Raw genomic sequence first — 16,912 nt, forward strand, 5'->3', positions numbered from 1 at the left:
TATTGCATAGACATATATACATATGTAAGTCTGTGGTTTATTGTATTGCGTTTCACTGGTGTAAATTTAGACAATACCATACGGTGTTGCTGTTGGCTGTAATTTCAAAACAAAAAACAATGGAAAAAGTGAGATGAGTCCTCATCGTTTCCCACATGAAAAAAAGAAGAAAACCACAACGGGAAAAAGCTGTTGGAAGAGCACAACTTCCAAAGGACCAACATTTGTACTCTAAACACTTCTTTCCAGAAGACGTTGAGTCTAACCTGACTCTAGCCATATGGATTTCGCTCCACCTAGCTTCACTCACATCCATCTGGGACCTCTCCATATGAATTGCCTTTTTTGAAGGCTGGGCCTTATCAAAAATCCTTGCATATGATTGGATAAGATGATGATTGTCTGTCATCTTTATCGACGTGCTATTTCAACCACTCACACCGAAGCTAACCCGCAACGCTGTGGGTTGTGGGTTAGTGACCTACAGCCACGCGGGTACCACCACACTGTGGTGGTACTCGGAAATTTAGTATTTACTGAGCTGGTTCAAAACTTTGAGAACCACAAATCTAATACATGCTATCAATGTTTTGAAGTTATCAACAACCTGGACCTGCGACATGGTTGGTACAAACATAGCTTCAAATCCAGGGGTCCGTTCTTTGTACATCGTTAACTCAGTTAGCTGGATTTGATTGTTGACGATTTGCCATGATCTTGGATTGTTTGGTTCTTCGAAACTCATCCTGGACTTGCTGTCATAGCAACATGTTTGCAAGCTTAAGCCTGCTCGTGAGTAGGATTAGATCGCAGCTTTTTAAGCGGAGGAGATAGGGAAGTCTGTCGTAGCCATGTCTTTTCCATTGTTACGACAGCAACCTGTTGCAGAAGGTGCAAGAATAATTTGCAGAGCTTTTCGAATTAATCGCGTATTGTGCAATAGACAGGATCCTTTAGCGCAGCGCGACAGTGTAATTGTAGAGATTTTTCTTGGTGGCTGTTATAAATAGACAAACACATCATTTAACAGTGGCTTTTAAAGAGGAAAAAGTGGTGTTAGAGCCATAAATACAAAATATTTAAGTTATTTGTATAATGGTTTGCTTTTTATTTTTATCATATTGAGTAAGAAGATTCGTTCAGGCCTTTTTATTGTGAAGTTTAGTTTTACTTTGAAAGGCTTGCTTCCTGCCAAACCATATATTATATTAGAAAAAACTATGGATGGATTATCTAGCCACGGAGCAATACAGTTTTACCGTGTTAACTGTGGATGATTTGGAAAAGGAAGATTTTCATTTTTTATGGATAAAGATTTATTTTTTTTAAATTCCCAGTTTGCACATGTCCTTTACTTCCCGTCTCTAAAGAATGCCACTGAAATTTGGATCTCTTGACATAACAAGTGCCTTTTTAAAATACAGTATAATAATTAAAGGCTACCATTTTGTAGAATATTCTTGTATTTCACTTTTACTTGTCCCCATGTTCTAGTGGCTCCTGTGGAGGCTCTGATATAAAAGAACAAAGTAAATATGAAATTATTAAAATGCAAAAATTCATACTGTAGAAAGTGATAGAAACATCTACCATGGACAGTATTTACGCATTAATTTGTCTGCTACTTTTTGCCAGCCCTCTCTCCTGGCTTTAACAGACTTTGAGGTGTTCCCTGCCGTTTTAATTAATAACTCAAATTCAGCATAACCTTCCATTAAAAGCTTGTGTTCTCCTTGGGAGAAAAACTGTGGCCGTTCTTTGGCCATGCTGATCAGCCAATAGCAGCTTTGCTGATCAATGTTTCTACTAACGATACATTTCCCCTTTTAAACAAACGCATGAACGCGCAGTTGTCTCAGATAACTCAATCCAGCCATACTTTCATAAACAACAGGTGTGTTGGAAGAACCCAATTAGCCGGATCATGATTAGCCGGATGAAATCATCTTGGATGTGTCATTTGATCTTGGATGTTTTAAGCAACGTACGAAGAACGGACCCCAGGAGTGGAATATCTTTCTATCAATCTTCCAATAGCATCTGGAACAGGCTCCTGCTTACAGAATCCATGGCAGGAGTTGCAAGGGTGGTCGAATATGACTAGAAAAATTCTTTATAAATTCAGTCCATTTACCAGTGGACTGACATATATAACTGATTTATACATTGTGAATGTGCAGTTGAATGACTCTAAGTCTGATGACAATCTGTGTGTGTGTGCAGACCTTTTTAACTTTTATTTCTGTTTTATTGAACACCATGATCCATGGAGAACAGTATCTCACGTCTTTATGTGCTGAAGGTGTATGATGGAAGTGACAATAAACTGAACTGACTCAGTTAAAAGCTTTGCTAAACACGTTTTTGTACAGTTTGCCTTTAAAGCTTTGACCACTGACCAGGCTCTCATTGTCTGAATAGCTACAGTAAAAGATGATTTTCCATGTTAGAACACTTAATGATGTTTTGGTAGGCTCACTGTGGAAAGCTCATAATGAGTTACATTTCGTCCAGATACTCATATCTGTTAGCTTTGTTTGGTCATTGGTGGGGATGTGGCTGAACACAAATAGCTGGTCCAAGGTTCTCTCTTGACCACACTCTAGAAACCAATGCTTAGCAATGTGTAACATGTCACAATGTCACAGCAAACTAATTTTGGCATCTTTTTGCATGACAAACTTTATTCCTGCACAATGTTTGGGTATTTGTTTTTAATAGCCTGGCCGTTTTCTCAATAGTGATCCCTGCTGTTTGGGAGGAATCCTTAGCTGTATGTCTCAATTACATGAAAATTAATTTTTGCAACAGCCATTCTGGTGTGTACAGCAGAATCTGACCACTAAAGCCTGTCCGTGTATCAGTATGATTGGAGCATTGGGACAGGTTGATGATGTCCGTCACTCTCTGTGGGCTCTCCAAAACATTTCCACTCCCTTCTAGTGCTCCAGCTTTCTCATGTGTGCTTAGATGTTTCATGTTGCATTTTGGGAAGTGACTGATTCTGACACGCTCTAATCGTCCCCTAATCCAGTCACTCCATCAAAGAGCAAGAGGTGTTGTCGTTCTACACGTGGAACACCAGGTGTACTGTATGTGTGGTTTGATAATCCAACAACAGAATCCTCACTTTGTGCTAAGTGAATTTAGGAGGTCAAAGACACCAATCCCACCCTGTGTGTAATCACCCTGGAAGGGTCAAATGCATGTAAACACAAACAGCATGTTGGCATGGTGATACCATGGGTTTGTCAAGAGGTTCACATGGCTTAACCCCTTCAAAGGGTTCGTCTGGATTGAAACTGCCTCTCTAAAGTGTTGGAAGGAAAAAAGGCTGTGCTGTGTTTTCTTCAAAGAACATACAGGCTGTGTGTGCACATGATTTTATGTGTTTAGATTTTGGGCTCTGGACTTGCATCGCCTCAAGCTCTTGGATTTGCCCTTTGCTAGCAGGCTGCAGCATGTTTTGGCTTAAAATGTATTGGGTTGCTTTGCTATTTGGGTTTATCTTCACTATGTCTTTCTAGATATTCACATGAATCATTTGATAACACCAGAGTGAAATTATATTTATATTGTTAGGGTTGGAAAGTATTGTAAATGTTGAATTGGATTATCTCCAAACATGATATTGTGCATTAGTTTAGGTTCGTTTTATTTGTTTGATAGAGACAAATGTATGCATTAAACATGTAAACTCTACACCATTTATAGCTACAGCTAATTTGCAGTGGTCGTCTTTAGAAGGACTTTTTAAGAAAACACAAAAGAAAAATAACAACAAAAACCCAAAACAAAACCAAATACAGCTTTACAAAAGTTCACAAATTCACATCATACAAAAGTAAATTTTAAAGTCGATTCATGCAGGATCAAATATGTCTGCAATGTTGATCCCTTTTTAAAAACATGTTTCAGTTCATAAAAAATAAAAAATAAATAATAATAAAATAATTAAATATATATATATATATATATATATATATATATATATATATATATATATATAATATATATTATATATATATTATATACCACACACACACACACATATCCAGTTACAATTAATTTGGGCAAAATGACACAATTCTCCCAAATGAACTACAAAAGCTTAGAAGAATTACACATAGCTAAGCTCCTCTTCCTGCTGTCTTGATATTTCACTCAAGTATTTCGCTAAGAAACTTTTGCCTGTCATCATAACATCTGACGCAATTATCAAACCACTGTATATATATATATATATATATATATATATATATATATATATATATATATATATATATATATATATAAGAAAAAACAGTCTGGACAAGTTGCTGTTGCAGTGTTACAGGCCCATCTCAAACCTCCCCTTCATCACACATTAAGCGCCTTAACAATGACAAGCCACTTTGACGTTTTCCAGTCAGGTTTCCGTGCTTAAAGCACCTTATTTAGCAGAGTACCAAGACTACCCTTGTCAAGGTGTTCAATGCCTTTGTAGAATTTATGAAGTCTGCCAGAAATACTGTAAGAAAGCCCCCACCATGAGGTTTCTACCTGCAAACTTTACTTTTGGTATTTACCCATTCTTCCTCCAAACATGGAGTTCAGTTTTGGTCTCGCTGGACCAGTAGTTTATTGAAATGTTCTGCAGCAAACCTTAAACAAGCCTCAACATGCCTTTCCTCCAGCAGTGGAGTGTGGTGCAAGTCTGATGAAAACTTCAGACCCCACAGCATTACAGTTACACAGGTGTGCTGCAGGAGCCATTTAAAGAGCCCAGACTGTCCCTCAATCACTCTGAAGGGAAGATATACAGGAGAAATCACAGATACCGGTTGTTTGTCCTGTTTGTTTCTGTGTTGCCCTGTGATAGACTGGTGACCTGTCCAGGGTGTACCCTGCCTCTCGCCCTTTGAGAGCTCGAGATGGGCACCAGCACCCCTCGGGACTCCAACAGGGATAAGGGTGTTAGAAAATGGATAGATGGATGAAATACTACCATCTAGTGAAATTAAAAACAATAGAATATCTGTAATTTTAAGATTTTTTTCCCCCTAGCACTAGCAGCTGTCATTCATGACAGGAACAGGCAGATAACCAGAAAATGTTGTCAGGAACCAAAAAGTAACCCGACGGTGTTGGCAGACACAAGTTGACCTGGTGATTTCATCAGAGACAGACTAATCAGAGCAGACGCCGATGAGTTCTCCAAAGGAGCAGACCAAGCATTGGATCCAATCAGGAACACAACAAAGCAGGTGTTGCACACCACTACTAGAATGAAGGTCTAGTGGGGCAAGGCGAGCACAGGAACACTGGATTCACAGGCGACGTGGAGCAGGTTCAGAGAGTCACAAGCAGGCATCAGAAGAGAGACATTTTGGTACTCACTGACTGAGAGTCCCAGGTGGTGTGGATTGATGATAATTAGCCAATTAGGCAGGTGGACCTGATTATGGTGATTGAGTAGTGACTGAGTTGATTTGTCTGGATTACTGCTCATGTAGGTATAGAAGGAAATGATTAAGTAGATATATTAGCTAAACAGGCCCTGAAATCAGATATTATTAACTTAAGTATTCCTATAAGCAAAAGTGAGGGTAAATCTATTATTCAAAATAAAATCTGTAAGGTTTAGCAGGAACAATGGGCTAATCATCACACTGGTAGAGATTTATATAAAATTCAAAAGTCTGTGGGGGGTAATAGTTGTATGAATGGAAGGCGGAAAGAAGAGGTAGTCATATCTCGACTTAGAATTGGCCATACCGGACTTAATAGATCTCTTTTCAGAATAGGGAAACATGAAACAGGGACTTGTAATTATTGTAATCAGATGGAAACAGTGGAACATGTCTTTTTAGAATGTAGTAAGTATTCAGAGGAACGTCAGCACTCTTTGATTTATTTCTTTTAGGAAATAAATCAAATTCTGTTAGAAATCAATTAATTTGATTTTTAAAAAACACTGGGTTATTAAATTGGATTTAAAGTATGTATGTATGTGTTCATTTGCACATTCTAGCATACCATTAAGGTATGTATTATTAATTTCCCTCTGAGATCATTGAAGACCACACTCCAGTCTGGTAGGTGGCGGTAAATGCACCTTATTGCCATCCGCCAATAAAAAACAAACAAAGAAGAAGAAGACCGAGTTGGCAGAGATGAGGAAAGATAAATCTGTTTAAAAACAACGATAATGACAGTCAACCATAGCGATGGGGTCAACCACACCTTCTCACCAAGGCCTCAGTCAATCGTTCCCCCGAAATGTTTGTGATGTATGTAATGGATGGTTGTACTGGAACTGTAACCTCTGGGATTATTAAAGTATTTCTGATTCTGAGGTAGAATTTATTTTATTTCCTTACTCAGAATTGCTGTCAGCAATCTGAATTTACTCTAAAGCTAAAATTTCTAGGTAGGACTTTTAGGCAAAGATAGGACCTCTGAGAGTCTCTGAGAATCTTTGTGAATATGGGCACTGATTGTTTCCACCATACTCTGCCAAACTCTTTATCTTTGTTGTAAATCCAGCCACAAAAGGCCATCTTGTTACAATCACCCACATTATGGGAGCTGCTCTGCCTCAACCCTGCTCAAAGGATTATATCCATACTTTTATGGTCAAAAGCGTCAACTGTGTGAGCTCATTTAGTAAAAGGTCTTTTTTTTTTTATAGCTGACACTAACTACTAACTTGGATCAAACACAGCATGTAAATAAGACTCATAGATGAGTAGATTTTGTTGAGACTATTAAGTGGTACTGTATGTGTGACTGTACAGATAATTTCAGAGCTCAGGACATAAGCTGCCATTACAGTGTTAAAGGGGACTGTGCTAAAACTTACAAACCAAACACAATGATTTCTGTAATGCGTGTAAGTGTGGAATGCTTGACTGGATGACCAGTTATTTCCATGGATGATTTCTGCAACAAAATATTTAGAGTAAGTTACACAAAAATTCTGACAACTCTTGGAGATTTCCTTAGGACCATAAGTAGGGCAAAATAAAATGTAAAATAAGCTAGCTTAAATGAATGTAGCCGGTTTTGGCAGAGTTCTGGTTAGGAGCGCTCACAGTTATACTCACTGATATCAGTTTCGTGGTGTGGCTCGGGTCCCAACATTGTCAATCATGTTTAAAACAAAAAAGCAAGAAAAAGTAAACTGTACATGGATCAAACTCTAAAACTCAGAGTGATAATATGTGATTGAAGGTCTTAGGCATCAGATACAAGATGGAAGTTTCAGTTTGCTATGGTTTAAAGTTTTTTTCCGTTCTACTTTTATGATAGAATATCACTTTGAACTCAAAGCTTTCATGGTGAAAACGGTACCTGAGAGAAAAAAAGAGCACTGACAAAATATTGGAAATAGATCTCTTTATTGTTTCATGAGTGTTGAAAGTTGTGTTTTATGTGTTTGTGTCATCTGTTGTTAGAGGGGTGCTGTCTAAAGTCCAAGGAGTGCAGGGCAGTGGCCAGAGCGGCATAAAGGTGAGAGCTGTTGAACCTGAGACAATACACTGGGCTGCTTACAGAGTCAGAGCTGAGCTGGAAAAACTGCAAAAAAAAAAGAAAAAAGAAAAAGTTGTGTTAAATTCTAAACATGCCTTTGAAGGATTAAGCATTTCATCTAATTCGTACATCACAGATTTTCTGACCGGTATATCAGGATTGTACCGTGTACCTGCAAGCATTTGGTTTGCCGTTTGTCCCAAATACGGACAACACCATAATAGGACGAGCCACTGGCTATCATGTGATTTCCATCTGTCTGGATGCAGTAGAGAGCACTGTCATGTGGCTCCTCCCACTCCATCACACACTTCCTGTTGGAAAAAAATGGGAGATGTTTTACTATGTACTGTACCTTCACACACATACCGAGCTGTTAGAATGAATACATTAAGCATTTCAAACAATTTTTCTTTTACCAAAAATAGATCTAAAGGCCAAAGTATGATTAAAGAAATTGCCTTAAAGATTATTAATAAAATCTAATAATGAACGTGTCTCCTTTCTATTCTGTCTGTATGATTTTCCATTCAGACAGTGATGCGCTTTAGGTTAAAATTTAGAAATGCACTCTGCAGTGTTTTTTTTCCCCCCAAACTCTTTTGTTATGGAGGGTCTGGACAGAATGCCCAGAGTCCTGAAGGCCTACAAGAGAAGGATGTAGAAGGCTGCCTCCTGCCTTTTTTTTAGTACAGAAGAACATTAAGTAGTTGCTGTAAGGTAACAGCACACAAAGCACCAAACCATCACTGACCCATTTACAGAAACTTTGAGACATCGCAGTTTTTATAAGATCTCTTGTCTCCACTGGGAAATAAAGGAAAAGAAAGGCACTAAAAAGCACTGAGTTGTATTTAATAAATGTAATAAAGCACAGACAGGGTTTGTTTACAGGAGAAAATATGTTAGATAAAAAGAGGGTGAATATGTGAGTGCATATAAAATATACTTACGTGTTTAATACATGTCAAATACATTTTAGGACTAATAGATGGCTAATAAAAGAAATCCATTCAAAGTCCTCCCAAGTGATGAAAATAAGAAGGTGTGTTTGCAGAGAAGAGCAGGTCACGGGCTGAGGTTCAGAGAGGGGATGTATTCTAGGGATGGGTATTTTCCCCCAGTAGACATCAATCCGCCATTAGAGCAGCCTCATCAATAAGTGATGGGGAGACATCAGGAGCAGACAATGGGGCAGCACATGGATCTTATGCACAATGCACTCTCTAATTGTACTTAACCTCTATGGGGGAGGTCACCGATTGGATCTTCAGGGTAATGGACACAAAGAATACAAAGCCAAAAAGTGAATGTATGTTTTTGTATATGTGCATAACTTTTATGAAAATGTGTCAGACTACTTAAATATTCTGTTTGCTAAGTATTATACAGTCCTCCACTGGAGCGCCATTCATTCTACACAATACAGATAAAAACCAAACATAAGGCTAGAGTAATACAAAACTATTCAAGAACAAGAACTAGTGGTTCTTCCCAAAAATGGATGCCTAAAATTCAATTCAATTCAATTCAATTCAATTTTATTTATATAGCGCCAAATCATGAAACATGTCATCTCAAGGCACTTTACAAAGTCAAGTTCAATCATATTATACAGATTGGGTCAGATTATACAGATTGGTCAAAAATGTCCTATATAAGGAAACCAGTTGATTGCATCAAAGTCCCGACAAGCAGCATTCACTCCTGGGGAAGCGTAGAGCCACAGGAAGAGTCATCTGCATTGTACATGGCTTTGCTGCAATCCCTCATACTGAGCAAGCATAAAGCGACAGTGGGAAGAAAAACCACCCATTAACGGGAAGGAAAAACCTCCGGCAGAACCGGGCTCAGTATGAACGGTCATCTGCCTCGACCGACTGGGGGTTACAGAAGACAGAGCAGAGACACAACAAGAGAAACAAAAAGGCACAGAAGCACACATTGATCTAGTAATCTGTTCTACATTAGATGGAAGCAGCGGGTGAGCCGTCTTCTCTGGATGATGTCACAGTTAACAGAACGCCAGACCAGGTGTACCTACTATGAAGAAAAAGAGAGAGAGCAAAAGTTAAAAGCTGAAATGACGACAGTCATTTCAATGTAATACAATGCAAAACTGGAGAACAGTAGACTGAAGAACAGTAGAAATCAGTAGAGTGAGAAAATTAGACCCTGATGTCCTCCAGCAGCCTAGGCCTATCACAGCACAACTATAGAGATAGCTCAGGGTATGAGCCACTCTAACTATAAGATTTGTCAAAAAGGAAAGTTTTAACATTAGTCTTAAAAATAGATAGGGTGTCTGACTCACGGACCAAAACTGGGAGTTGGTTCCACAGGAGAGGAGCCTGATAGCTAAAGGATCTGCCTCCCATTCTACTTTTAGAGACTCTAGGAACCACCAGCAGACCTGCAGTCTGAGAGCGAAGTGCTCTGTTAGGAACATACGGGGTAATCAGAGCTCTGATATATGATGGAGCTTGATTATTAAGGGCTTTATACGTTAGAAGGAGAATTTTAAATTCTATTCTTGATTTAACAGGAAGCCAATGAAGGGAAGCTAAAATTGGAGAAATATGATCCCTCTTGTTGATTTTCATCAGAACTCTTGCCGCAGCATTTTGAATCAGCTGAAGACTTCGAACTGCATTTTGTGGACTTCCTGATAGTAAAGAATTACAATAGTCCAGCCTTGAAGTAACAAATGCATGGACTAGTTTTTCAGCATCACTCCTGGACAGAATGTTTCTAATTTTGGCGATATTCCGGAGGTGAAAAAAGGAAACTCTGGAAACCTGTTTAATATGGGATTTAAATGACATGTCTTGGTCGAAAACAACACCAAGATTTTTAACTTTAAAACAACTTGCCTGGTGTGAAATACATGCTGCTGGGATAAAGTCAAAACATACTAATGACAAATAATGCCAATATTTACTAACTTATTTACATTTAGCTAGGCTTAGTTTTATACTTCATAATTTTTATTTTATTTTTGTTTGTTGAAAAACTACCAGACCTGTCCAGGTTGTACCCCGCCTCTCGCCCATTGACAGCTGGAGATAGGCACGAACAACCCTTGCGACTCCAACAGGGATAGAAAATGAATAGATGTATGAAAAACTACCACCTAGTCAAATTGAAAACAATAAAATATCTGTAATTTTAAGATTTTTTTTCCTGGCACTAGAAGCTGTCATTCACAGTAATCAGACAGGAATGGGAGGACAGAGATGGGGGAGAAGACATGCAGGTCCCGAGGTAGGAAATCTGACCCTTAACGGCTGAATCGAGGACCAGTAGCCTCTGTATGCAACCTCTTGCTCTACATCTATGCCCTGTGTCACCTCAACAACAAACTTGAAGAAGTTTTCAAACTTGTAAGGATAATTGAGATGTGAAGTATATAATTAATAACCCTAAGCTCATATGCACAGTACCTCATGAAGTAAACGTATAGGCCTGTTGAGCTAAGGTGTCGCTTGATCATGATTCCAACATTTAAACACTTTCACACTCCAGATGGCACCACGAATGGTTGCTTTGGTACTATAGTCCCTCGTATTTAGTGATTTTTCTGTATTTGCACTGTACCTTCCTTCTATACTATAGTTATTTTCCCCAGAGAGCAACTTCTGAACACCAGGCATTTTTGAGACCATTTCCTCTGGTTTCCATCAATCCAGAGAGTTTTTCTGAGATCCTGGTTGGAAGCGTAACAGTTCCCTATGGGATTTACTGGAGAGACACACACAGACACACTCGTCAAGCTTCGACAGTGGGGGCAGCGCACTCCAGTACAGTCTATCTACACTCACCGGCCACTTTATTAGGTACACCTGTCCAACTGCTCGTTAACACTTAATTTCTAAGCAGCCAATCACATGGCGGCAACTCAGTGCATTTAGGCATGTAGACATGGTCAAGAGAATCTCCTGCAGTTCAAACCGAGCATCAGTATGGGGAAGAAAGGTGATTTGAGTGACTTTGAACGTGGCATGATTGTTGGTGCCAGAAGGGCTGGTCTGAGTATTTCAGAAACTGCTAATCTACTGGGATTTTCATGCACAACCATCTCTAGGGTTTACAGAGAATGGTCCGAAAAAGAAAAAAACATCCAGTGAGCGGCAGTTCTGTGGGCGGAAATGCCTTGTTGATGCCAGAGGTCAGAGGAGAATGGCCAGACTGGTTCGAGCTGATAGAAGGGCAACAGTGACTCAAATAACCACCCGTTACAACCAAGGTGGGCAGAAGAGCATCTCTGAACGCACAGTACGTCGAACTTTGAGGCAGATGGGCTACAGCAGCAGAAGACCACATCGGGTGCCACTCCTTTCAGCTAAGAACAGGAAACTGAGGCTACAATTTGCAAACTCATCGAAATTGGACAATAGAAGATTGGAAAAACGTTGCCTGGTCTGATGAGTCTCGATTTCTGCTGCGACAGTCGGATGGTAGGGTCAGAATTTGGCGTCTACAACATGAAAGCATGGATCCATCCTGCCTTGTATCAACGGTTCAGGCTGGTGGTGGTGGTGTCATGGTGTGGGGAATATTTTCTTGGCACTCTTTGGGCCCCTTGGTACCAATTGAGCATCGTTGCAACGCCACAGCCTACCTGAGTATTGTTGCTGACCATGTCCATCCCTTTATGACCACAATGTACCCAACCCATGATGGCTACTTTCAGCAGGATAATGCGCCATGTCATAAAGCTGGAATCATCTCAGACTGGTTTCTTGAACATGACAATGAGTTTGCTGTACTCAAATGGCCTCCACAGTCACCAGATCTCAATCCAATAGAGCATCTTTGGGATGTGGTGGAACGGGAGATTCGCATCATGGATGTGCAGCCGACAAATCTGCGGCAACTGTGTGATGCCATCATGTCAATATGGACCAAACTCCCTGAGGAATGCTTCCAGCACCTTGTTGAATCTATGCCACAAAGAATTGAGGCAGTTCTGAAGGCAAAAGGGGGTCCAACCCGTTGCTAGCATGGGGTACCTAATAAAGTGGCCAGTGAGTGTATGTGTCCTTGTTAACAGATGCACTGCTCCTTTTCAGCTCAAGAAACTATGACTTCTGTGGATCTGCCGCCTTCTGCTTCACTGAAAAGCTGAGTTGTTGAACACATACCGGCCAGTGCACTTCTGATGCTGGACTTTCAACTGTGTTAAGTGGATTGCCATAGCGGTGCGCTCAGGTAAAAAAAGGAGGTGGAATAAGCCTTTGTATAAAAAAGGTTGGTGTCAAAATGTTAAAGAAGATGTGTAGTCCTCACCTGTAGGCCGCGGGCCAGAATCTGTACGACGACTTTTCGTATGAACTGTCAGGGGGAAACTTTCTTCCACCGGGAAAAGTTGCTACACCTAGCAGTGATCTCAAAACACCAATGTTCCCACGTTTTCACTTGCACATTAATAAGTTATAGCCGATAAAAAATCTAAACTGTGGCGCTCCGGTCCAAGAGGTCACGTGATTCAATTTTTGGTGCTCAACCAATCAGATTGCTGTATTGTAAGCTGTGCGGGTTCACCAGTTCATCATGGCTGCGCCCGTATGATGTTTCTATGCATCTGTTTCCAGACGAATAAAGCCCAATAAAAGCATTTTCTGGTGCCAGTTGATAGAGATCTTGATGGCAAGGAAAAAGAAATAGCCCAGTCCATCCATCATTCATTTTCTAACACGCTTATCCCTGCTGGGTTCGTGAGGGGTGCCATTGTCTATTTCCAGCTGTCAATGCGAGAGGCGGGGTATAACCTGGACAGGTCGCCAGTCCATCGCAGGGCGAAAATAGTCCAGACTTTTGCCCAATTTACTGTGATATCACCAAGATCTGCTGCGCTAGGATAGCACAGGTGTCATGCCAAACGACTTATCCCCGCCAGAATGTGTATCCGCTGCATCGGGAGAGTGTTTGAAATCAATAAAACTTTTAACCTTCAGCTTTGTGAAGTCTAAATATTTTTAAAGATCACATTCTAATAAAATTAAATTGATTTTTTTAAACTCCTAATACATTGTTCTATTTTTAAAAGTGACATATCTCGTTTTCTTAATATGGTTAATATCTCTATATGGTTCTTGGTTGAATTAAAATGTTATTACATCTGATAATTTTGGCTGTACCTTTATTCAGTGTTCATTTGATTACACGTGAAATCCGCTTTATATGATCTATTCATGTGGGTCAAAAAAAGAAAAAGAAAAAGAAAAAAGACAAACCAGTAGACAGCTGTGATGGACTCAGGAAGGTGGATTTTGGTTTCAGCAGACAGACATGCGACAATCTAATAACATAAAGCTAATATTTTCGTGACACATGTGGAAATGACCACAGAGCCGTTTACTTTCCCAGAACGTGCTATATTGAGTGATCAATCGAGTTTTAACCGACATAGCAATCCCTCGTGATAACACTAACAAGTGTTACATTTTCAGTTTTAACCCACTAACTGAACGATAATGTAATGACAACACTGCTATATTTCATTAAGCAAAGTAAAACAGCTTCATTTCCATGCCTAATAGGTTGGAAATGAGGCGTAGTTGACTGGATTCATTCTTCCAGCTCTCGACGCAGGGAATACAATTTCTGGCGGGGAAAAGTCGTTTGGCACAACGTCACCTGTCGCCTGTGCTATCCTAGCTCAGTAGGTCTTGGTGATATCACAGCAAATTGGGCAAAAGTCTGGGCTATTTCTGCCTCTGATGGACTGCCGACCTGTCCAGGTTGTACCCCGCCTCTCGCCCATTGACAGCTGGAGATAGACAGCCTCGCAAACCCAGCAGGGATAAGCGTGTCGGAAAATGAATGGATGGATGGTCTGGGCTATTTATTTTTTCTTGCCATCAAGATCTCTCTCAACTGGCGCCAGAAAATGCTTTTATTGGGCTTTCTTTGTCTGGAAACAGATGCATTCAAACATCTTATGGGCGCAGCCATGATGAACTAGTGAACCCGCACAGCTGACAATACAGCGTTTTGATTGGCTGAGCAGCAAAAATTAAATCACGTGACCTCTTGGACCGGAGCGCCACAGTTTAGATTTTTTATCGGCTATAACTTATTAATGTGCAAGTGAAAACGTGGGAAAATTGGTGTTTTGAGATCACTGCTATGTGTAGCAACTTATCCCGGTGGAAGAAAGTTGCCCCCTGACAGTTCATATGAAAGTTCTTAAGGAGACATCCTACAGATTCTGGCTCACGGACTACTGGAGCCATTTTTCATAAATGACTCCAGGTGAATTCGTCCAGTTCCCCGAACAGCCTTAGGATCACTCTTCTTCATCTCATTCCAACTTCCAAAAACCTCTAAAGCTAGTCCATGACCTGCAAGAAGGTCATGGACTAGCTTTGGAAGAGAGAGTGTTTGCTGCTCCTTTGCTCCTGTTCCTTTAAGCCTTATAAAACTGTTTTGGTCATCACCTGACCATTTTTTTCTGTCTACATGGCTGCTAATGCCAATTGGGTTCATATCAACATACTTTGCACTACTGCTGCTGGAAGATAACAACCATCGCCTACTGTCACGTACACTATATTGCCAAAAGTATTTGCTCACCCATCCAAATTATTGGAATCAGGTGTTCCAATCACTTCCAAGGCCACAGGTGTATAAAACCAAGCACCTAGACATGCAGACTGTTTTTACAAACATTTGTGAAAGAATGTGTCGCTCTCAGGAGCACAGTGAATGCCAACGTGGAGCTGTAATAGGATGCCACCTGTGCAACAAATCCAGTTGTGAAATTTCCTCCCTTCTAAATATTCCATAATCAACTGTCAGTTGTATCATGAGAAAACGGAATGGTTTGGGAACGACAGCAACTCAACCATAAAGTGGTAAACTGATGGAGCGGGGTCAGTGGATGCTGAAGTGCATTGTGGGAAGAGGTCGCCAACTTTCTGCAGAGTCAATCGTTACACACCTCCAAATTCCATGTGGCCTTCAGATTGGCTCAAGAACAGTGTGCAGAGAGCTTCACGGAATGGGTTTCCATGGTCGAGCAGCTGCATCCAGCTCTGCTTTCTCGAGTCTCGTTGAGGGGGCAGGGTTGTGTGCAGCAATAAAAACTGTCCGCCACAAGGGTGGAGTAAGGAGCAGTGAGGGGATGAGGAGTTTACAAATCTATCGATCTTACATTATTTATTACAAAAAGTTGTTTTGTAATAAATCCAAACTTCATCTGTGCAGTCAGTTCATCACAGTAAGGAATAACTGGAGCGCTGTGTGGGCGTTCCTACTGTGTGCGTTCCTACTGTGGGCGTTACTAATGTCAGTGTTTCCCACAGGAGTTTGCTTAGGCGAGGTGGTGAGTTGTCGGCCGGAACAAGTTTTGCGCGGATGACTGGCGGAGGGTCACCGTATTTATTTTTTTGGAATGTTGGCGAGGTGGTAGCGTGAGTTTGGCGAGGCGGCTGCCCCGCCAAGATAGTGCTGCGGGAAACACTGAATGTGTGGGCGTTCCTACTGTGTGGGCGTTCTTACTGTGGGGCGTTCCTACTGTGTGGGCGTTCCTACTGTGGGGCGTTCCTACTGTGGGGTGTTCCTACTGTGTGGGCGTTCCTACTGTTGGCGTTCCTACTGTGTGGGCGTTCCTACTGTGGGGCGTTCCTACTGTGTGGGCGTTCCTACTGTGTGGGCGTTCCTACTGTGGGCGTTCCTACTGTGGGCATTCCTACTGTGTGGGCGTTCCTACTGTGGGCATTCCTAATGTGTGGGCGTTCCTACTGTGGGGCGTTCCTACTGTGGGCGTTCCTACTGTGTGGGCGTTCTTACTGTGGGGCGTTCCTACTGTGGGGCGTTTCTACTGTGGGGCGTTTCTACTGTGGGGCGTTCCTACTGTGGGCGTTCCTACTGTGGGGCGTTCCTACCGCGGGTCATTACCGGATGTGACGTAGAAACACGGACGTGATGTCATCCACCCATTATTTTGTTTGATTTTTATTTCCATTACTCTTTTTTATTAAACAAAGCATACATTGCAAAAATCTTGCAGAGGTACACAAAAACTGGAAACTGCAATAACGAAGGAAAGAACACAACAATAACGGATTACAGTAGGGTGACCACGCGCCCAGTTTAAGGCCGGTGACAGTCTGGATTTTGAATTACCCAGATGCTTATTTGTCCTAGGCTTGGGAGCTGATTTTTTTTCCAACTTTGCTGGGCTGCCTGCAGAACAATGTCCAATCCCATATTGGCACGGATCTTGTTTTACCTAGGGATTACATGTAGTTAATACACTGCACTGCAGCTGCGTGACAAAAGTAGAGCTGTCAACTCCGTGTCTAGGCTTGCTTTTTTTTCTAAAGTCGCTGGTAAATTTCGTGAGTTGCGGTTTTTTAGCTTGATGTATGAACATGCAGTCGCATATTTG

The 16,912-nt window shown here is 41.0% G+C and overlaps 1 protein-coding gene across 2 annotated transcripts in view; it reads right to left on the bottom strand.

Moving 5' to 3' along the window:
• Nucleotides 1–7,365: 7,365 nt before the first annotated feature.
• The window catches only part of LOC105917306 (F-box/WD repeat-containing protein 4), an 82,715-nt gene continuing 73,168 nt past the window's right edge, over nt 7,366–16,912 (bottom strand). For both annotated transcript variants that reach the window (XM_036130674.1, XM_012852075.3), the window contains 2 exons: nt 7,688–7,829; nt 7,366–7,560 (listed from right to left, as the gene is read on the bottom strand). In XM_036130674.1, coding sequence (XP_035986567.1) covers nt 7,426–7,560; nt 7,688–7,829 — 277 coding nt within the window. In that variant the 3' untranslated portion in view covers nt 7,366–7,425. The remainder of the gene's footprint in view (nt 7,561–7,687; nt 7,830–16,912) is intronic.

This window comes from Fundulus heteroclitus, unplaced genomic scaffold (genome assembly GCF_011125445.2).
Source record: "Fundulus heteroclitus isolate FHET01 unplaced genomic scaffold, MU-UCD_Fhet_4.1 scaffold_37, whole genome shotgun sequence".
Taxonomy (NCBI): Eukaryota; Metazoa; Chordata; class Actinopteri; order Cyprinodontiformes; family Fundulidae; genus Fundulus; species Fundulus heteroclitus.